At 48.4% G+C, this 21,063-nt stretch overlaps 1 protein-coding gene across 2 annotated transcripts; it reads right to left on the bottom strand.

Annotated features, from left to right (window-relative positions):
* Window positions 1-401: 401 nt before the first annotated feature.
* Manbal (mannosidase, beta A, lysosomal-like) lies at window positions 402-20,628 on the bottom strand. 2 transcript variants are annotated; one of them, XM_013011120.1, is made up of 3 exons: window positions 20,590-20,628; window positions 13,983-14,190; window positions 402-1,217 (listed from the first exon to the last, which is right to left on the bottom strand). In XM_013011120.1, exons 2-3 carry the CDS (start codon window positions 14,130-14,132, stop codon window positions 1,110-1,112), a joined length of 258 nt encoding a protein of 85 aa, XP_012866574.1. In that variant the 5' UTR covers window positions 14,133-14,190; window positions 20,590-20,628; the 3' UTR covers window positions 402-1,109. The 2 variants fall into 2 exon arrangements, with proteins under 2 accessions (XP_012866574.1, XP_012866575.1); XM_013011121.1 differs by having other exon boundaries at window positions 13,986-14,190.
* Window positions 20,629-21,063: the final 435 nt, after the last annotated feature.

Here is a 21,063-nt window from a genome sequence, read left to right as displayed (position 1 = left end):
CCTGTCATGTGGGAAAGTGTCTGGCAGACTGCTGAGCTGCAGAGTTGGCTTTCCCAAAGGCCAGGGATTTTCCTCAGCAGCTGATTCAGGGCATGTGTTCAGAGCCACTCAAGGCCACATCTTCTCGAAAAACAGGAACGCAGGGAGTGAGTAGGATCTAGATCTAGGGGAAACATTAACTCAGATCCACAGATTTTCCTGGTGTTCCAATGACTAAGGGCACAGCAGTACTTGCAGGACCCTTCCTGAAAACTTGCTCCAGAATGGCTCAGCCTGCAAGGGCGCTCTGACCAAAGCCAACCTGTTGTGGCCTTCGTGACCCCCTCCCTGTCCCACTTTCTGGGGACCATCCTTTTGCTCACTCCCGGGCTCCCCTTTTCTCAGCAGCAGACATAGCCAGGTTCAGGATGATTGATAGTTTATTACCTTTCTTTCCTCCAGATAGCTCTCTGCACTTGTCAGGGAATGAAAGAACCAGGAGGGGAGTGTACAGATCCAGGTTAAAGGCACACCTTGAGTGTGTTATGGTGGATTGAGAAGAGGTCGGTTTGCAAGTGCCCAGCCTGATATTTCAGAGGCTCCAGAAGTTGTGTTCAAGAGTCTCTGCCATGTGCTGGAGCCCAGGTCTCCCATGAGCTCTCCCCCGGGTCACCTTTGGAATCTGACTGCTGCAGTGTGTGGGATCCCTAACCCTGGCATAGCAGCCTGAGCTAAACACAGGTGAAAGCTGGCTCCTTGCACCACAGAGATGAAGGTGACAATGAGCAGGAGATGTGCACTGCACAGGCACTGGGAGAGGATGCACTTGTCAGCATTACTTGGGGTGTGAATCCACTAAATGGGTGACTAACAACTAGATGCTGGGATTAAGGAGCAAAATGTGACTGTGAGCTGACAGGACTTGTGCTGGCTCACAGAGCCTTTCAGTCCCCTGGACCCTAAAGCACCATGGGAGCAGAGGGAAGAGGAAGTGGTGGCCTGCCCAGCCAGAGCCTGGGGACTGTCATGACTATCCCCCGAACTGGGATGAGAACAGAAACAGGAGCCTGGCTCCCTGGAGGGCTGCCCCAGGGCCCTCAGCCCGCTGCCTGGCCCTCAGCTCTCCACTTCTACCGCTTCTTCTTTGGCTCCTTCTTCGGCCTCTTGTTGACAGATGGAACAGTAGTCTTGGGCTTCCTTGTCACCTCTGCACTTCTGGGCTCAGATGGTTCTGCCTCCTGTACAGTGGTTTTTAAAAGAGAAAACAAGAGTCATGTTTAGGAGTCAACCTAACTGAAGGGACTTTGCAAACTGAAGCACACCCAGAAACACCAAGCCAGAACCATCCCTACTATGGTATGTGGAGTGGGTGGCATCTGGACTCCTTCACTTCCCAGCCCACCAACCTTGGGGACACTCAGGTCCCCTCTCTGTGCCTGAGTGTACTCGTGTGTGAAATGGAAAGTGTTATACACATTGGGGGGCTCATGGGAGAAGCCAGAAATGTCTAGAAAGCACTAGAAACTGGCTGGCTAGCCACCTGGAGGGGTGGAGGGAGACCTCGGTGCGGCCTCTCCTTTCAGCAGCCACTTTCCTTCCATCCAACCCACAGAAGGCAGTGAGGAAGAGGGCAGCAGATGGGCAATCACCACACTGCTCTCTGAGGAGCCTGGCAGAGGTGTCCCGGGGGAGGGCAGAGGCAGGTTTGAACCAGATGCCAGACTCCCCAACCAGCGTTGTTCTATCCACTGTATATATTATTTCAGCCAAATCTTATATGGAATAAATCACCAAGGTTCTGCTGCTGCTGAAAAGGCCAAAAACAAAACAAACACAAACCATGCAAAACCACAGATCCAGGTCTGGCCCTCACTGTGCTGATAAAGAAGATGGACTCCAGGAAAAGACAGCCTGCTCCAGGCCACTCAGGCCCATGTCAGAGAAGAATCTGGAACATTCTTGGTCTGCTCCTATCTTTGGGTGATAAGGTGACGTGTGCTGTGGCCAGAAAGGACATCAGAGAGTCCAGGCAAGCCCAAAGAACACTAGCCACAGCCTGCTCGCCTGGTCTGGCCCACAGGCAAACTGGACTTGACCTGAAGTGTTTCTGTTTAAAAATGTAATCAGAAGGCTTCCCGTTATGTCTGGATCTGCAGCTCCTCCCCTTCACATACGGATGACACTGACCTTGGGTTCTCCAGGGGCAGCAATGGCGCATGAGTGCTGCCCCTTCATCCAGGGCATGCCACCCCTACGGTCCCCAGCACAGGGCAGGAAAGGCCCTCTTGTGCCCTGACCTTGATGTAAAACAGGAAAAATGAAAAGCAGTCCGAGACCACTAAAAAAGCATGCTTATTCCAGAAGACAAAAATATTCATCAACTATCCTGCTCTGCTCTTGGACTTTCCCTGCTCCTCCAGTGCCCAGGGCCCAGCCCCCACCCTACCAATGGCAGAGAGCACAGCTGGGGGCTGGGGGTGGAGGGATCCCAGCCAAAGGTCCAACCCACACACCAGTCAATTCCCACATGTATAGCCAGCAGAAGGCCAGCCCAGCCCCAGGCCCCCATTGCTTCCTCAGCCCAAGATAACAAGCAGCTGCCTTGCTCTGCCAAGCCTCAGCTCTACAGCTCTTCTCTCCCCTGGATTGCTGGGGCTTTAATCCTGTCAAAACTTAAAATGTTAAATATACTAAAAAGTTTTAAAGTGAGGTTCAAGGTCCCCATTGGACAAGAAACTTGGCCAGGTCTCCATCCAGGATGGAGGAATCTCCGTTCTGAATTCAATGTTGGGGTGGGGGGTGGTCTCTGGCAGCAGTGGACCCTAGTTCAGAATCCAGAGACTATGACACCCAGGAGCCACCCAGGGCTTCCTCATTCCTCCAACCTACACTGGTACCTCAGTCCTCCTGGTCTTTCAGACCTCTGCCCTGTCCCTCCAACCTAACTGCCCCGGTCTGCACATGCTCTTCTCTAGCAGCTTAGCCTCCTCCACAGGCAAAGGGACCAGATCTAGTGACTTGCCCTCCACTAACCGCCATCTAACAGGTCACAAAGCCTGATGACCTCCCCCTGTTCTCTAGACTCTAGCACTCTCTCCATTGAGCCCTCCTCCAAGTCTGCCTGCTGACCATCCTGCCTGCCACCTCCATCCCGTCCCTCTGACTTGGTCAAGGGACTTTCCCACAGTGCAGGCGTGACCACTAACCCTCCCCCTAAACCTTTCAGAGGACTTTAGCACCTTCAGCTTCATATCCCACACCTGGGCTGGCAAGAAAGGCCACTGCTGCAGCCTCATCTGGGCTTTTCTCCATCCTATACTGGTCAGCCCCCCCCCGGGGGGGCCACCTCTATCAAGAGTAGCACCCTCAGAAGTGGAGTTTTGGCTCAAGTGGTAGAGCACTAGCCTTGAGCAAAAAGCTCAGGGACAGCACCCAGGACCTGAGTTCAAGCCCCACGACCAATAGGAAAAAAAAAAAGTAGCACCCTCTCTCCTGGGCTCCCCACAGCAAACTATGCCCTGTGACTTGACCCCATCCAAGAACACATTCCCATTGACTGCCCTGCCCTCCTCCTGCGCTCCTCCACCCCTAACAGGACTCTTCTATGGCCACTGTTACTTTACCCCATCAGCCTCCAAAGCTCTTTGGGACAGCTTCCACAGTTGCCAAGTGAGTGAGAATGAAAGGACAGGTGAGACTCGCCAGAACCACAGACACTTCACCTACATTTATAAAGTATGATGCTTAAGATGAGGTCTTCCTTTTTCTGACACAGAGGGCACAAGCAGTTTTAAAATCCAATATATACAGCCTAGACTGTGATGATGCACAACCACAAACAGTCCCACCACAGCCATGATAGCAGCTACAAGTTGTTATTTGCACTGTGCCAGGTCCTGTGTTTCATGTGGTCTAGACACAGTAAAGCCTCCAAATGCATAATGGCCTCAGTTTAGAAACAAAGGAGGGAGGTCATGTAACTCCCCTAAGGCCTCAGATTCAAACCTAATCTTCTACTGTTTATAAGCTGTGGCTCGGGAACTCAGGGTTTCCTGGGGACTGTGGAACTACAGAGACCTTAAATCTGAGTTAATTGTGAAATCTAGCCCCTGGAACCCAAAGTGACTCTTGCATGACAAGAACCACCTTCGATTCTGTCTGCCAAAGGGCTAGCTCTGAGCTGTTTGTGAATCACGTTCCTACAGGAATCAGGAAAGTGGGTTAGTGCTCCTAAGTCATTCTCTGGTGGGGGGAGAGGGGGAGAGGGAGGTTACATTTCACAGTCATCACATCATCTGAATGCATTAACTGTCTCCTCCTCCTTCCCTCTTTCCCTCTCCCTCCCTCCCTCCCCCCTCTCTTCCTCATCTCAGTTTCTGGCATTGCTAACCATCCAGTTATCCAACACAGATAACAGCACCCTGTTATCCAAGTCAATCCTCAGTTCTCACTATGCCCTTGTACCTCAACATCCAGTCTGTTCCCAGGTCTTGTTCCTTCTACTTGTTAAGGGGTTCCAGACTGAGCTAGTTCTCTCTAGATGTGCTTTGAGCTCAATTCCAAGAGAGGCCGTTTGACTGTAGCCCACCCCTCAAGTAGCCTCCTGATCACTCACTCCTGGCAGCTGGGAGCTCCCAGGCACTGCTGCTTGAGCAGGCTCAGCCAGAGCCATGGATCCATGTGCCTCCTGTCTATGCAGGTACTCTGCCAGGCGCTGGGAGCACACACTCGGCAGGCCCTGCTTCACCCATCAGTTCACTAGATCTCTTTACTGTCCTGATGACCCAACAGTGGGAGCCACATTTCCAGGTACGGAAACCAAGGCCCCTAGCACTAGGTACCTGGCCCAATGCAGCATGCTGCTCTCTCTCCAAGCTGCAGGGAAGCGAAGGCTGCTGTCACACATGTGATTTAGGTCCTCTGGTCTTGAGACACCGGACCTGCGGCTCCAAATCTTAGCTGACAGGAATGACTGAATAAACGGTTGACTTCATTTCCTCTGAGATGTGCACTACTAGGTTAAGCCAGGCAGACCACACACTCCACAGCCTCCCTTATGCCTAGGAGCCTGCACCTCCTTGGAAGCTTGGAAGTTTCCCCAGCAATCACAGAGCCTCTGCAGCCCTGTGGCTCCCAGGTCTGCAGGTGTTCTCTGTGGAAGCAGATCCATCAATAACAAAGCAGAGCTACACCCGCTCACCAGGCCAGAAAATTGCTACTATTCATCAGGTCCGAAGAATCGAATGTGTGCCACAATGCATTAAGCTCTTCCTAGCAGGGAAGGTGCAATGTGGTTGACTCCTGCAAATCAGGACAAAATGTCATTCAACAGACTGACCCCATTTCTCCTTGAGAATAGTTCAGGGAAGGAGAAGTGCCGTGCAGTCATCTCATCCAGTCCTCTAGGAACAGGTCAGCACTCCAAGCAGGCTGGCTTAACAGAGGCTCTGGTCTACCACATGGAGGCTGAAAAGACCTTGCAGAGATGGAGCTGGTGCTGGCCTTGACAAGAGGCCAGGGAGCAGGGAGGCCATGCATCCATCCCCATGGGTTCCACTACAATGAAGGAAGACAGAGCAAAGGATGTGCTGGGCAGCAAGGGGAACTGTGATTAGACATAATTCCAGACATCATTCAGCACGCAGCCCTTCCCACCGGCTAGTCTGTGGCTCCACGTTGTGTCCAGCCATCTCTCCCACAGGCTGTTCGTTACACATCTCCAGACCAGTGGCTGGTGGAACCACAGGCTGTTCGTTACACATCTCCAGACCAGTGGCTGCCTTCACCTTGTACCACATGGCAATCTTACAGGAATGGGTCATTAACAACTGTTAACCCCTCCAAAATCTAAAATAAACCCAGGGCAGAATTGCACAGCTGGCTCCATTCTATGAGCCTGTCCCTGTGGCACTGAGAGGAGGCTTGTGCTCACCCAAGTTAACTATGGTTGCCCTCAATGGCAATCAGAAGCCTAGTGTAAAACCCTCATACATAATTTCCCATCAGGATTCAACATTGGAGACTACCATCCCACTGCATCCCAGAAAAGCTCAACTTTTTCAGGGACTTCTGGTTGGCAGAGAAGTCTCTGAACATCACCTTAGAAGCCACCACTCTTGCTACCCATTCTGGAGAGCTCTCCTCCAGTAGACCACAATGCTGGGCTTCATCTGTCTTTGCCAGCACCCCTTTCCACAGACTCTGTCCTTTCCCCATGCCCTAGGGGTCTAATGGGCTCTCAGCCAAGTGGCCACAGGAGTGGGGAGCTAAATGTAGCCTGGGCAAGAGAGTGCCATTTCCCTCTTTCTCCCAATGGGTCATGGTGTGAGCATATGGCCGGGTGGAGACTACCCATGAGACATGGAAAGTAAGTAAAGGCAGAGAAATGGCTTGTCTCACCTGTAAAGCCTGGGTAACAAGGTGCTGCCATAGTTGTCTTTCTTAACATATGCAACACCTGGGCACTCCCAGGAAAGCCAGGACTCCTTGGGGCCCAGACCACAAGTTAGGGGAAAACACTGGTACAGAGTTCCCAGGAAGAGTCCCTGTTAACACAAGATGTGGAAAGCACCTTAGGCAGGAATATGGGGAAGGTGCCTGTCTTCTAGGAGCTGGCAGCTGGCTGCAGAGACGTGACAGAAACATATGAAGACATTAGATCAGCCAACATTTAAACAACTAGTTTACGGTAATTGCCAAATGCACTATCTGCTACATGAGTTGCTGAACTAAAAGTCAACGCCCACTTGCTTAGGGCTGAGTGGATCAACATTCTGTGTAGAAAATGATCCAAAAAAGACTTTGGGAGATAAACTCAGGTAGGCTTAGGCAAGTAATGGGAAAGGGACAAGACAGGTTCCCACCTTTACTTCCTTCAACTCCTAGAACCAGAGTCCTTTTTTTTTGTTGTCGGTTGTGGGGCTTGAACTCTGGGCTTGGGCGCTGTCCTTGTGCTCTTCAGCTCAAGGCAAGCCTCTACCGCATGAGCCACAGCGCTACTTCCGGTTTTCTAGTGGTTTATTGGAGATAAGAGTCTCACGGACTTTCCTGCCTGAGCTGGCTTTGAACCATGATCCTCAGATCTCAGCCTCCCGAGTAGCTAGGATTGCAGGTGTGAGCTACCAGGGTCTGGCCAGAGTCCTACTTCTTAAACTAGTCTGCTCCACCTGGAGAAAACTTAAGACTTCTCTGTGGAAAATGTGCCTGAACTTATATATAGCACTTTTCTATATGTTGTTCCAGTGGGTTTGCGGACCTCTGAAGCCTCTCCAGGAACTCTGCTCTGGAAGCTCCACACTGAAGAAGGGTAGCCTTAACCAGAACATGGCAGAGCTATGGAAGTGAGCCAGCCTTCCTCCAAGGTCTCTCTGGGGACTGTGGCTTCCACACACTCTCCTTGGACGACTACTGCCTACTGCTCTGCCCATCTCCTGGCAGCATGCAGAAGTGTCTCCCACTGTCTGCCTGGACCCTGCTCCTTTGGGGAGGGAGTGGGCCTGCCCTCCCTGTGCCAAGTACCACTCCACAGTGCCCTCCCCCAAAACACAATGACCTCAGGACTACATCAGTGACTGCCTATCAAGATCACTTGGTACTCTAAGAAAATATGGATCCAAGACCTCAAAGAAAACTGCAATCTCTGTGGCTTTTGTATAGCCCTTTGAAAACTCCCCCGACGGTTCTGGTATGCGACCAGGTGGGAAGAACCAGGGAGCAGCCCAAGGTCAGCAGCCTGACCAGCCTCACCACAGTCCTTCACTGACAGTAAACAGCAGCAATCAATTCTCTTCCCCAGGCCTTGAAGCATCCCAGAGCCCTTCTTACCACACAATCAATCAGACTTGGCACAGACAAAACGTATTTGGACCAAACGGAAACAGTACAAGGACCCACAAATAAATCCTTGGATTAAGTGCAACCCATGCCTCAGTCAGGCTCAAACAAATGTTTGCTTCCTCAGGTCTTGGTTTAATGAGGTGTCAATGAGAAATCCTTTTCATTTGGCTGAGGACTCTAGAGACATGGACTTTGGTTTTATGAATTGGTTCTTGCTTGCACTATGAAAAGGAGGGGGGTGGCATGGGAAGCATTTGTATGTGTTCCTTCTTTTTCCCCTCCCCTAATTACCCCCAAAAGAGCTTTCAAATAATCTGCTAAGTATTGAAGTACTGAAGTCCTAAAGTGGTTATAAAAAAACAGCTTACTGGATCAACAGGAAAGACATTCTTTCACTTTTCAAAGGCTTTCCCATCATCTGAAGCCAAAAATATTATCTTCTGACCCCAAGAGCCACTAATAAAACCTGTTTGTATAGACCAAGCCAGAGGGACAGTTTTACCATAAGAAAGAAGGCAGAGACTTCTCAGAGAGTCCCTATAACCTCCCTACTGCCCACTTTACTGTCTCCTACCTCCCAATACCTTCCTACTGCTCCCACCCCCAGGACTCCCTTCCTTCCTGTCCCGAAGCTAATGCCCCTTCCTTTGTCCTCCATACTCAATTACAAATCCCAGCTATCAGGTACAACCTGTTTTCAGGGCAGCCTCCGCACTAGCCACCTTGTCATCTTGTTCACACCAGAATATTGCTTTTCCCTTCTGTTCAGTTAGAAGCTAGGCAGGAAAGAAGGCTGCCTTATGGGGATACACAGAGGAAAGCTGGCAGCAGAACCCATGTGTAACCAGGGCCATTTGCTGCCCTAGCACAATAAAGTTGGATTAAAGATACTGTATGTTTTGCTGTTGACCTACTGAAGTCTTTTTATTTATTTTTTTGGGTCCAGTTGTGGGGCCTGAACTCTGGGCCTGGGTGCTGTCGCTCAGCTCTTCAGCTCAAGGCTAGAACTACCACTTGAGCCACAGTGCCACTTCCAGCTCTTTTCTTTTTGCTTATGTGGTGCTGAGGAATCAAACCCAGGGCCTCAGGCATGCAAGGCAAGCGCTCTATCACTGAGCCACCTTCCCAGCCCCTACTGAAGTCTTTTTAGAATATGGTTTTTTTTTGGTTGGTCGTGGGGCCTGAACTCAGGGCCGGGGCACTGTCCCTTAGCTTTTCAGCTCAAGGCTAGTGCTCTACCACTTGAGCTACAGTGCCACTTACAGTTTTTTCTGTTTATGTGGTGCTGAGGAATCAAACCCAGGGCCTCATGCATGTGAGGCAAGCACTCTTCCACTGAGTACCTTCCCAACCTTGAAAAGTCTTTTTAAAAAGCTAAAGCAGATAAGCTTCAGTTATGAAGACAGCCCCCTTGTAGGAACCCTATATCCTGAAACTACAAAATAAACAAAAATGAGATGTTTTATATTTATATTTTAAATGATGAGACTGTCAACCCAAATTAACTTGTCAATGGCAGTCGGTAGAAGAGAGAAGAGTAGATTTTCAAGCTCTTTATCAGCTCCATCTCTCCAAAGACCCTAACCTACTGGGTCTCTAAAATCCTCAAAGTCAGCTACTCAGGAGGCTGAGATCTGAGGATCACAGTGTAAAGCCAGCCCGGGCAGAAAACTTCCAATAGACTACTCAGAAAGCCAAAAGTGGTGCTGTGGCTCAAGTGGTAGAGCACTAGCTTTGAGCATAAAGAAGCTCAGGGATAGCTCCTAGGCTCTGAGTTCAAGCTCAGGACTAGCCCCCCTCCCCCCCCACAAAAAAAACCAGTAAAGGTCCCTTTCCTGAAAGTTTGTGGGACTGACCCAGGCCTTAGCCACTTACCTCAAAGGGTTAAGAACAGAAGTAAGAGGATTCCTGAGTCTACCCCTGCTCATAAAACAAGAATAGTGGTTACCTGACTGTACCCCTGCACATAAAACAAGAACAGTCGTCACCTCCTCAGAACTCAGAACTCAGGACTAGAGCTGCTTCACCGTGTCCAGTGACCATGAAAATGCTTTTATTTCAATAGCCAACAGTGTGGCATGTAGGTGACGACAGAACCCGAGAACACGGGGACTACGTTACCACCATGGAGGAAGAACTCTAGTGATGGAACTCTTTCTCAAAATACGAGACTAGGGCCATGCCCACTACCTTCACTTCCTTGCCCTCTGCTTGTCCCTTAAATGCTAGCCTCCTCAAGGCTCCATCCCAGGCTCTCTGCTCATTCCATGTTCTCTCCTTGGCTTCTCTCCCAAATGCTGCTCAACACTGCCTGCTGCAGACCTGCAAATCCCCCTGCCAATGTGACAGAGCTGGCAGCTTCCCCACCCTACCCCACTCCTGCTCCCTCACTCTGCCAAACAAGTAGGATCTCTGTGACACAGTGATCCCCAAGATATACGGGTCTCCAGAGTACACTGGATAGCATATATAGCTAAGAAAAAAGAGAAAGGTGCGAAACTATGTTTAGGGGCATGCTATCTTTTATATATCAAAGGGTAGAATATGAATGAATATGAATATACACAGAACACACACACATGCATTTGCTTGTTTAAAAAAAAAAATCAAGCAGGCCAGGAGTATAGTTCAGTGGTAGAGCACTTGCCTAGCATGCATAAGGCCATGGGTTAGAATCCCAGCACTGAAAAAAAAAAAAAAAATCAAAGAAATCAAAAGATAGGGGCTGGGAAGGTAGCTCAGTGATAGAGCGCTTGCCTTGCATGCCTGAGGCCCTGGGTTCGATTCCTCAGCACCAAAAAAGCCGGAAGTGGCTCTCTGACTCAAGTGGTAGAGCACTAGTGTTGAGCTGAAGAGCTGAAGGACAGCACCCTGGCCCAGAGTTCAGGCCCCACGACTGGACCCCCCCCACAAAAAAAAAGAAAAAAAAAGAAATCAAAAGATAGCCAGGCACCAGTGGCTCACACCTATAATCATAGCTACTCAGGAGGCTGAGATATAAGGATCACAGTTCAAAGCCAGTCTGAGCAGGAAAGCCCATGAGATTCTTATCTCCAATTAACCACCAGAAAACTGGAAGTGTGCTGTAGTTCAAGTGGTGGAGCACTTGCCTTGAGTTGAAGAGCTCAGGGACAGGCCCAGAGTTCAAGTCCCACAACTAACAAGAACAACAAAAAAAGATAAACCACATAATAAAAATGGTTCCCTTTGTGGGGGAGGAACAGATGAGGGGGGATCACCTAGCACAGTACCTTGTACTGCACTATTGCCAAAAAGAATCATGAAGAATCTCAAGTTTCAGTGAGTCAGGACTAAAACATGACATAGTTACTTTAAAACTATAACCAGTATATTAGAGATGTGCAGAAGCAAGTCAGCACAAAGACACACTGATACCCTTACCAAGGCCTGCTCTTGTATGGTTGACCCTTGGCTAGCATCTGGGAATTTGGATTTCACACGGTTCCCACAGTTTCCTGAACTGATAAGAGGGGCTCACTGTGTCTCAACCATCTGAGCAAACAATATGGTTTATGCCAAACACCTGCTTGTTTTGTGGAAGTCTGGAATTTGGGTATGTGGTAGGCAGACAGTGCTTATGGGACCTGTCCCCAGTGAAAACCCTGGGCACTGAGTCTCTAAAAGCTTCTTAGCTATACAACATTGTGCCACTTGCCATGACTCCTTACCAAGAAATGAAATACACCCAGCCTGACTCTTCAAGGGGCAGCACTCTGAGGGCTGTACGGCCTTCCTCCAATCTTTGCCCCACATGCCTTTTCCCTCTACTGATATTTTGCTTACTATCCTTTCACTGTGGTGAGATATCTCCAATTTCATCATAGCTATAAATCCTAATAAATCACTGAATCTAAGAGTGCTCTTGGGGACCTCTGATAACAGCAATATATAGCAAAGAAATAATTTTCTTAATGTTATTAGCAAATGAGATTGCCTACATACAAAGAGATAAGATAGTAGTATAAAATCATATAATAAAACTACCATAACCTTAACCATGCACTAAAAATATCAGTATGAATTCCAATTCTTCATCTTTAAAAATTAATTGCTATCTCTGGTCACTGCTGCAAGATCACAGCTCCATTCTTTTGATCACTTCTAGAGTTCCAACTGTGGTCCCTGCTATTTTCTAGAATAGTATTTAATGAATACTAAAAGAAGCTGAGCTTTTTAGAGAAATGACTGATTCCAAGCAGGAAATGTACATGAGCCCAGGAAGCATACAAGCAAGCTATCAAAGACCACAAGAGTGGCAAACCAAAGCTTCACTGGGCAATACTAGAGATTGCCAGGGCTCAACCTCCCTGCTCTGAAAATTGATCAAGGGAAAAAAAAAACAAGCATTTACCCTACATTTCAAAAAGAATTGAACAACATGCAGGAGACAAGGAAAAAGGTCTTTACTGAATAATTCTGGCCAAGTCAGAACATATTGCCTCAATGATGCTAAAGCCACTTAGGTGAGAGATTTTTATAATGAAGGGTCTGCTACCACCTGAAGCTATGACAATCTCTAAAGCTGTGGTGGTCAAGTACTCAGTGCACGCAGACAGCAACAGCAAAGACACAGCACCAGCTGTGAGTGTTCACACTATATGACCTAATGTAAATGGACTCAGGCCTCTAGATAGGACTTCCTGTGGGTAAGTCACTTGGGAACAGAAACACTCAAACTGACCCCACTGAGAAGCAATCAGCCTAATCCGGGTGTGGATATTTATTGCTTTCTCTTATAAACCAATGTCAAGAGAAAAGAGGAGGGAGGGAGAGAAGAGGGAGTAGAAGGAGGGTACAAAAGATTCACCTTGGGCCAGGCACTAGTGGCTCACACCTGTCAATCCTAGCTACTCAAGAGGCTAAGACCTGAGAATCTTGGTTCAAAGCTAGCCTGGGCATGAAACCTTCAATTAACTACTCAAGTGGAGTTGTAGCTCAAAGTGGTAGAGCACTAGCCTTGAGAAAGAGTTCAGAAAAAGTACCTAGGCCATGAGTTCAAGCCCTACAATCAACAACAATAATAGAAAATAAGGTTGGCCTTGGGGAGCCTGTTCATTCTTGCCCTTTTAGCTCTGACACTGTCTCCTCAGCTGCAGGGGTAGCCCAGTCACTGCCCCAAGGCATGAGCAGGTCCCTCATTTATATATCCATACCTTGTACTTTTTTGTGTGTGCCACTCCTAGGGCTCGAACTCAGGGCCTAGGTGCTGTCCTTGAGCTTTTATACTGAAAGCTAGTGCTCTACCACTTGAACCACAACTCCCATTTCTGGCTTGCATTATGTGATTAACTGGAAATAAAAATCGCATCAACTTTCCTGCTCAAGATGGCTTCAAACCTAGATCCTCAGATCTCAGCCTCCTAAGTAGCTAGGATTAGAGGCATGAGACACTGGCACCCAGCTTTGTACCTTGTACTTCTATTTTTGTGTGTGTGTGTCAGTTGTGGGGCTTGAACTCAAGGCCTGAGGGCTGTCCCTGAGCTCTTTTGCTCAAGGCTAGCACTCTTCCACTTTGAGCCACAGCTCTACTTCTGATTTCCTGGTGATTAACTGGAGATAAGTCTCATGGACTTTCCTGACAAAGCTGGCTTTGAACCATGATTCTCAGATCTCAGCCTCCTGAGTAGCTAGGATTACAGGCATGAGCCACCAGTGCTACCTTGTACTTCTTATGGGAGTAAACGTGAGTATTCTGTTTTGGTTTGGTTTGAACTCAGGGTGTCACACTTGCTACGCAGTTGCTGATCTGGTGAATATTGATTTTATATGTGACTTCCCTGCAAGGGAAAGGGCTTCTTGAAGACAGAAGACACATCTTCCAGCAATCTGACATGGATCAGGCCCTATAAAATCTTGACAGAACACTAGCACCTGGGAGGCTGAGGCAGGAGGAGCCAGAGCTCCAGGCCAGTGTGAGAGACACAGCAAGACTATCTCAAAATAAATAAGCAAAGAAACATATAAATAAATCTCAATGGCTGAGTGAACAAACCTAGCATTAGTTCAACCAACCATGTGGGAAATCAAGAACACATTACATAAGTAAGGCCAAGTAAGGCCCCTGCTGATCCTGGTTGTGGTAACACCTATGTTAGTACCCAAGCCAGCCCAGCACTGAGAGGAGCTGAGGGCACAGAAGGACTCACCACCTCGTAGGACTTGGGGACAGGCACGATGATGGCCAACACACAGATGAGCTGGAAGATGGCCCCAAGGAAGAGTCCATAGCGAAGCAAGTTCTCCAGGAAAGTGGGCTCAGGCACCTCTGGAGGTGAGAAGTCCAGGTCAGAGGCCATGGCCCAATCAATCCACCAGCTCCTGAGATCTCCTCATTCACCTCTCCACTGCCAGTTTCTACATGCAAAGGAGAAGTAGCACATGAGACAGTCCTGCTTGCATATGCACACACGCACAGGTGCAGAAATACATAAGGCAAAAGAGCAGTACTTCTATGTCCTTTCTAGAATGGACTAGTTCATAGACAGAAAGTACACCACAGGTGGCCAGGGGCCAGAAAAAAAGAATGGTGAGTTCCTGTTCTTCCTCCCCCTCCTCTCCCTCTTCTTCTTTTTTTTTGGTGCTGGTTCTGGGACCTGACCACTGGGTCTTGGTGCTGTCCCTCAGATTTTTTTTTCTCAAGATTAGCAGTCTACCACTTAAGCCACGGAGCCACTTCTGACATTTTCTGAGTAGTTTACTGGAGACAACAGTCTCATGGACTTTCCTGCCTCTGGCTTTGAACCATGATCTTGGCCTCCTGAGTAGTTAAGATTACAGGCATGAGCCACTAGTGGCCAGTATTTGAGTTGTTTTTTTTTTTTTTTGGGTCCGGTCATGGGGCCTGAACTCTGGGCCTGGGAGCTGTCCCTCAGCTTTTCAGCTCAAGGCTAGCGCTCTACCACTTGAGCTACAGCGCCACTTCCGGTTTTCTGGTGGTTTATTGGAGATAGGAGTCTCACAGTCTCTCCTGCCCGGGCTGGCTTTGAACAGCGATCCTCAGATCTCAGCCTCCTGAGTAGCTAGGATTACAGGCGTGAGCCACCAGCGCCCGGCAGTATTTGAGTTTTTAATGGGTATGAAGTTTTTGTGGGGAAGGATGAAAAAGTTCTGAAAAGAGGATGGTAATCGTTACAGAATATTGCTAATGTCACTAAATTTTATACTTAAAAATAGTAAAATGATCAATTTTATGATGTATATATATTCTCCTACCCCACTCCCGAACTCAGGGCCTTCTGCATGCTCACACCTTCTGCTACCACACCTATAGCTCTTCTGCCATTTTGGAGATTGAGTCTTCTTTTATTTTTTTTTAATTGGGCTTGGGGCTTGAACTCAGGGCCTGGGCACCGGCCCCTACAGAGGGTTACAGTTACATGAGTAAGGTAATGAGTACACTTCCTCTTGAACATTATTACCCCCTCCATTGTTTTCCCCCTACCATCCCCTCCCTTTTTTTTTATTGTGATTAAGTGATTACATAATTTCCGGAATTTCACAGTACTGTGGAATAATGATGCTCATTTAAAGTCACAAGTTCATTCTAACTTTCCTGGAGCAAATTGTCTATCACAGTCTGTAACATATAACGGTGTTCACATGTTATACACCAAACATGCGATCAGCAGCATGGGGATATTTAGTAGTGGTTCGACCAGATGAGTGGGGGTTCTTTGTTTTTTAAGTCCTGTTAGTTTTGTCGTATCACCTAACATTTTGGATTTAGCATCCACTTATCAGGGAGACCATGTACCGTTTGTCTCTTCGCTCTTGGCTTACCTTGCTCAACATGATTCCTTCTAGCTCCATCCATTTCCCTGCAAATGCCATTATTTTGTCATTTCTAATGGCTGCATAATATTCCATTGTGTATAGATACCACAGTTTTTGGATCCATTCATCTGTGGTGGGGCATCTGGGTTGTTTCCATATCCTAGCTATTGTGAACAGTGCTGCAATAAACATGGAGGTGCACGTGTCCTTGTATATTGGTTCCTGTTGTTCAGGGTAGATGCCTAGAAGTGGTATGACTGGGTGGTAAGGGAGATCAATCTTTAGCTTTCTAAGGACCCTCCAGACTGCTTTCCAAAGTGGTTGTATGAGTGTACATTCCTACCAGCAGTGTAATAGGGTTCCTCTTTCTCCACATCCCCTCCAGCATTTGTCGTTGGCTGATTTGTGGATGTGGGACATTCTGACTGGGGTAAGGTGGTATCTCAGGGTTGTCTTTATTTGCATTGCACTCTACTACTTTTGAGTCACAGCTCCACTTCCAGTTTCCTGGTGGTTAACTGGAGGTAAGAGTCTAATGAACTTTCCTGCCTAGGCTGGCTTTGAGCCACTATCCTCAGACCTCCTGAGTATCTAAGGCATGAGCCACCAGAGACCAGCCAGCCAGGAGAAGAAGTCTTATAGACTTTTCTGCCCTAGCTGTCTTCAAACCATGGTCCTCTGGATCTCAGCCTCCTAAGAATAGGATTATAGACATTAGCTACCAGTACCTGGCTTACTTTCTTCCTCCCTCCCATGGGGCTTGAACTCTGGTCCTGACAGCTGTCCCTGAGCTCTTCAGCTCAAGGCTAGCACTCTACCACTTAAGCTATAGTGCCCCTTCCGGTTTTCTGGTGGTTAAGTGAAGATAAGAAACTCACAAACATTCCTGCCCAGGCTGGCTTTGAACTGTGATCCTTAGATCTCAGCCTTCTGGGTAGCTAGGATTACAGGCATGAGCCACGAGTGCCTAGCCTGGCTTACATATTTTAACCCAATGAAATGAAGCAACTTCACTAGTTCTTTTTACTTTTTAAATGTGGCTACTAGAACAATTTTGAAGTTTACAAATATTACATTTCTATAGGATAGCTCTGGCCACAATAGACTGGGAGAACTAACTCCACCTTGGTTCTGCTGCTTCTCTGCTTTGTAATGTTTTTCCAACATGAAGAAGGACAGATAACAATAACAACAAAAAAGACCTACTACATAAACAGTGGAGCTTACACAAATGTGCACCGTTTCCCTTTCTTCTGCCCACTGCTATGGGTCATGTGCCTGGGCCGGCAGAGTAGCCACTCCTCTGCTTAAGCTAAGACTTGCCTCCAAAGCCTGAGGCCCAGTTTTTCCAGAATCCTTAGAGCTGGCAGATTTTCACCCTCCCAGGAAGGATCTAAATTCTGAAAGGAACCCAGCATCACAGAATTCCAAGTGTGGTGAATCAGGTGGAACTTCACACTCATTAATACCATGTTTGGTCAAACACAAGGTATAAGGCGCAGACTCAGGCAGGCTATTTGGAGTGTGTCCTAAACTGGCTCAGAAATGAATTCCAAGACGCCTGCCAGAACAGCTTCCACTTATAGAGAGCACAAGCAGGCCACAGCCTAAGAGAGCACCCTTGCTTCAGTGGCACCCCAGGGTTAGATGCCCTAAGCCCCAAGTTTCATGCCCAAGGCTATAATAAGCCAATGAGCTTATCTATACTCCCACTTAATGTTATCAAAAGCAACTTTACTATGAATACCTGAGGTGACAGGAGAGCCCTGGGCATCACAAAGTGGCAGGCACAGAGCCTGACCCCCTATCATCAAGTAGCGACATGCTGGGCTGAGCTCTTGAGCTCTTCCAGACTCCATGCTCTCAACAGCCACTGACTGTTCTATCAAAGCTTTAACACATTTAGGCTTTTTTCAAAATAGCAATTAGGCAATATATAACAATTACCATAAACGTGATAATATCCTTTAGTGAGAAACTTGCCATTATTATTTTTTTGGGGGGGGTCCAGTCATGGGGCCTGAACTCTGGGCCTGGGCGCTGTCCCTCAGCTCTTCACTCAAGGCTAGCGCTCTACCACTTAAGCCACAGCGCTGCTTCCGGCTTTTTTCTTTCTGCTTATGTGGTGCTGAGGAATAGAACCCAGGGCCTCAGGCATGCAAGGCAAGCGCTCTACCACTGAGCCACCTTCCCAGCCCCTTGCCTTTATTTAAAGAAAAAAAAAAATTTAATACTGGAAAACAGGAAGCAAGCAGGGTCCCATAATGATGTCAGCCCAAAAAGTCAATTCACATGACCCCTTCACTAAAGTAGCACTGAAAATGGTAGGTACACCAGGTCATCAGTCTTGGTGCAAAGACTTTGCAATACGCTAATTGAAAAAAGTAAACAACCATATAAACACTGCAATAATGACCACATATACACTGAACTTATTAGCTGAAAATCAAGAGGACTTAGGAAAATGTGTATAGATGCAGTTAAGATGAAGGCATCCTGAACTTTAATTCTCTGCAGTGTTATAGAAACAATATAATTCAGAAGGAAAATCTGCCCCTTCGCCTTTCTTCTCCAGACTTTTGTTAAGGCAGAATCAAGTACAGACTACTAGATCTTTCTGTAATGATCCTATGTTCTCAACTTGTGTTCTCTAAACAGTTGCCACCAGCCATATGTGGCTTGAGTACTTAGTTGCAGTCACAGAGGAAACTTTAAGGAAGTTAACTATAGGCCCACGTGGCTGAAAAAGCCCTATTGGGAAGCACAGGTTAACAAGATGGCTGTGCAAAGGTTCTTAACAGAGTACTCTCCACACAGTGTCCACTTCAAGACTCTCATCTACTTTCCTCGTTTCCTCAGCACCTCTGTGCTTTACTTCCTGGTCTGGCTGTAGGTTACTTTTAGCTTTTCCTTTTCTGATGGCACAGGTGTGATACATCCCTTCAACAAGTCTCAACCCAAGACTCCACTCCTGGCCACAGGCCTCAATCTCTTAGAGGAAGACAAGTCATATGCCAGAACTTGAGCCACCATCTTTCACCTTAGATAATCACTCCGGAAAATGAGTATGAATGCAAAGAGGCTGGGAGAGATACTCAACCTCCCTAAGAATTCCCTAGTAAAGTGACAGTCAAGAGTCAAAGGGCTTCCTCCATGGTTTTCACTGGGGGTTTCCAACCACAGGCTCACATTTGTGAGCCATGGAAACCATTAAAGGGGCTGTAATCAGCACTTTCTTTTTATTAGACTACATTTCATTTAATAAATGACAATAGAACATATTAGAGTGTATCACATCAGAAAGAACAGGTATTACATCCTGAATCTTTTAGTTACAGCCACCTATATCCAAATGTGTCTGCAATGGATCTTTTTTTTTTGACAGTCCCAGGGCTTGAACTAAAGTTAGGGTCTGGGTGCTGTCCCTGAGCCTCTTTGTGCTCAAGGCTAGTGCTCTACCACTTGAGCCACAGCACCACTTCTGGCATTTTCTGAGTTTATTGGAGATAAGTCTCTCACGGGCTTTCTTGCCCTGGCTGGCTTCAAACTGTGATCCTCAGATCTCAGCCTCTTGAATAACTAGGATTACAGGGAGGCCCCACTAGTACCTGGCTGGATCAACATTTTAAAAGTATTTTTTGTTGTTTGAGAAGTATTACATTGGTCTATTTTTTTAAAAAACTTGATCCACTGTAATCTATGGACAGCAGAGATCCTGCGTCCATCTTGAGTTGACTCCAGGCCTGACCATATCTATTTGGAAGTGAAGAAGCCTATGCGGGGCAACAGGTTCTCCCATACCACGGGCAATGCTTCCAGCCCCGTGACTGGCAGACCCCAGGGTGGGCAAAAAGCTTTCTTTTCTTTTTTAATACCAAGACTAGGACTTGAACTAGGTATCTGAACAACGCTTTCGCTCATTGGCTAGCGGTCTACCAAATGAGTCCGGCCTCCAATCCCAACAGAGGCTTTCAAACAGTGAACACTCAACACCCCTACCAGAATAATAAAAAGTGCTTGCTCATTCCTAACACAGCAAATAATTTCATGGAGTTATTGGACCCCCCCTGTGGGGCTCAAGGCCTAATGCCAAGAACTCCAGTGTAAGACCGTGTTTCACTGGGCAAATATTTAGTGAGTATGCTTCACGTGCAGTCTCTGTCATGGAGTTTACATGGAACCTCAACTCAAACATACGGGTGCACACCGAGGTGTCGGGGAAAGGCCTGGGAAAGTCACTGCTGCAGAGGCACAGAGGAAAGAAAAGGGTCTGGAGATAAAGCTCAGGGACAAAGCCGGGCGCCGGTGGCTCACGCCTGTAACCCTAGCTACTCAAGAGGCTGAGATCTGAGGATCACGGTTCAAAGCCAGCCTGGGCAGGAAAGTCCGTGAGACTCTCATGTCTAATAAACCACTAGAAAACCGGAAGTGGCGCTGTGGCTCAAGGGGTAGAGCGCTAGCCTTGAGCTGAAGAGCTGAGGGACAGCGCCCAGGCCCAGAGTTCAGGCCCCACGACCCACCAAAAAAAAAAAAAAAAGCTCAGGGGCAGTAGGCGGCGCTTAGTACCAGTACCGATGAAGTGCTGGGTTCAGTCCCCGGTTAAACTACTAATACACACAGCACCCAAGCACTTTCCACTCAGCGTCTCGTTCCTCCGCGGAGTAACAGCAAAGGGGACCGAGCGCAAGGGTTCGACAGCCATGCAGGCCCCACTCGGGATCCGAACTCCGGACGGTGGAGCTGGGGGGCTCCACGTGGGGAGACCAAGGCGGGCCCCAAGTTCCGGCCCAGGCCGCGCCTCAAAGCACCGCGGGCACCAGGCCAGGCCTCGGCCGGCCGCCAACTCAACCTCTCCGCGGCAACAACGAACATCTCCCCAGGAGGTTACTCGCCCACCGGTCACCAACACAGCCAGGACCCCGACGTCCGGCCCGGCCCCACGGGACAGCCCGGGCCTGCTAACCGCACCTGAGCGCTCACCTCCAGGGCCGCCGCGCCGCTCCCCCGGAAGTAGTCCCCAGCGCCCGGAAGTGACGTTCCATAGCAACTGGTGGGCCCGGCTCCGCCCCCGCTGCTAGGGCTTTGATGAATGGCTTGCCCCTAGGCGTGGATGGACGTCGGTCTCCCATTCTGTGGTTTCGCTGTGTACAGAGAGGCTTGAGGAACGGGGATTCCGCCCCTCCCTTCCTCAAGCCCTTGTCACTCAGGTTATTTCAGCGAACGTTCCTAGAAGCCTTAGTTCTTTTTTTGTTGTTGTTGTTGTTGGTCCTGGGGCCTGAATTCTGGGCCTGGGCGCTGTCCCTCAGCTCTTCAGCACAAGGCCAGCGCTCTACCACTTGAGCCACAGCGCCACTTTGGCTTTTTCTGCTTATGGGGTGCTGAGGAATCGAACCCAGGGCCTCATGCATGCAAGGGAAGCGCTCTACCACTGAGCCACCTTCCCAGCCGAGAAGC

This window comes from Dipodomys ordii, unplaced genomic scaffold (genome assembly GCF_000151885.1).
Source record: "Dipodomys ordii isolate 6190 unplaced genomic scaffold, Dord_2.0 Scaffold13, whole genome shotgun sequence".
Classification (NCBI taxonomy): domain Eukaryota; kingdom Metazoa; phylum Chordata; class Mammalia; order Rodentia; family Heteromyidae; genus Dipodomys; species Dipodomys ordii.
The sequence above is the reverse complement of the archived record's forward strand: the minus strand, read 5'-3'. Positions and strand labels throughout refer to the sequence as shown.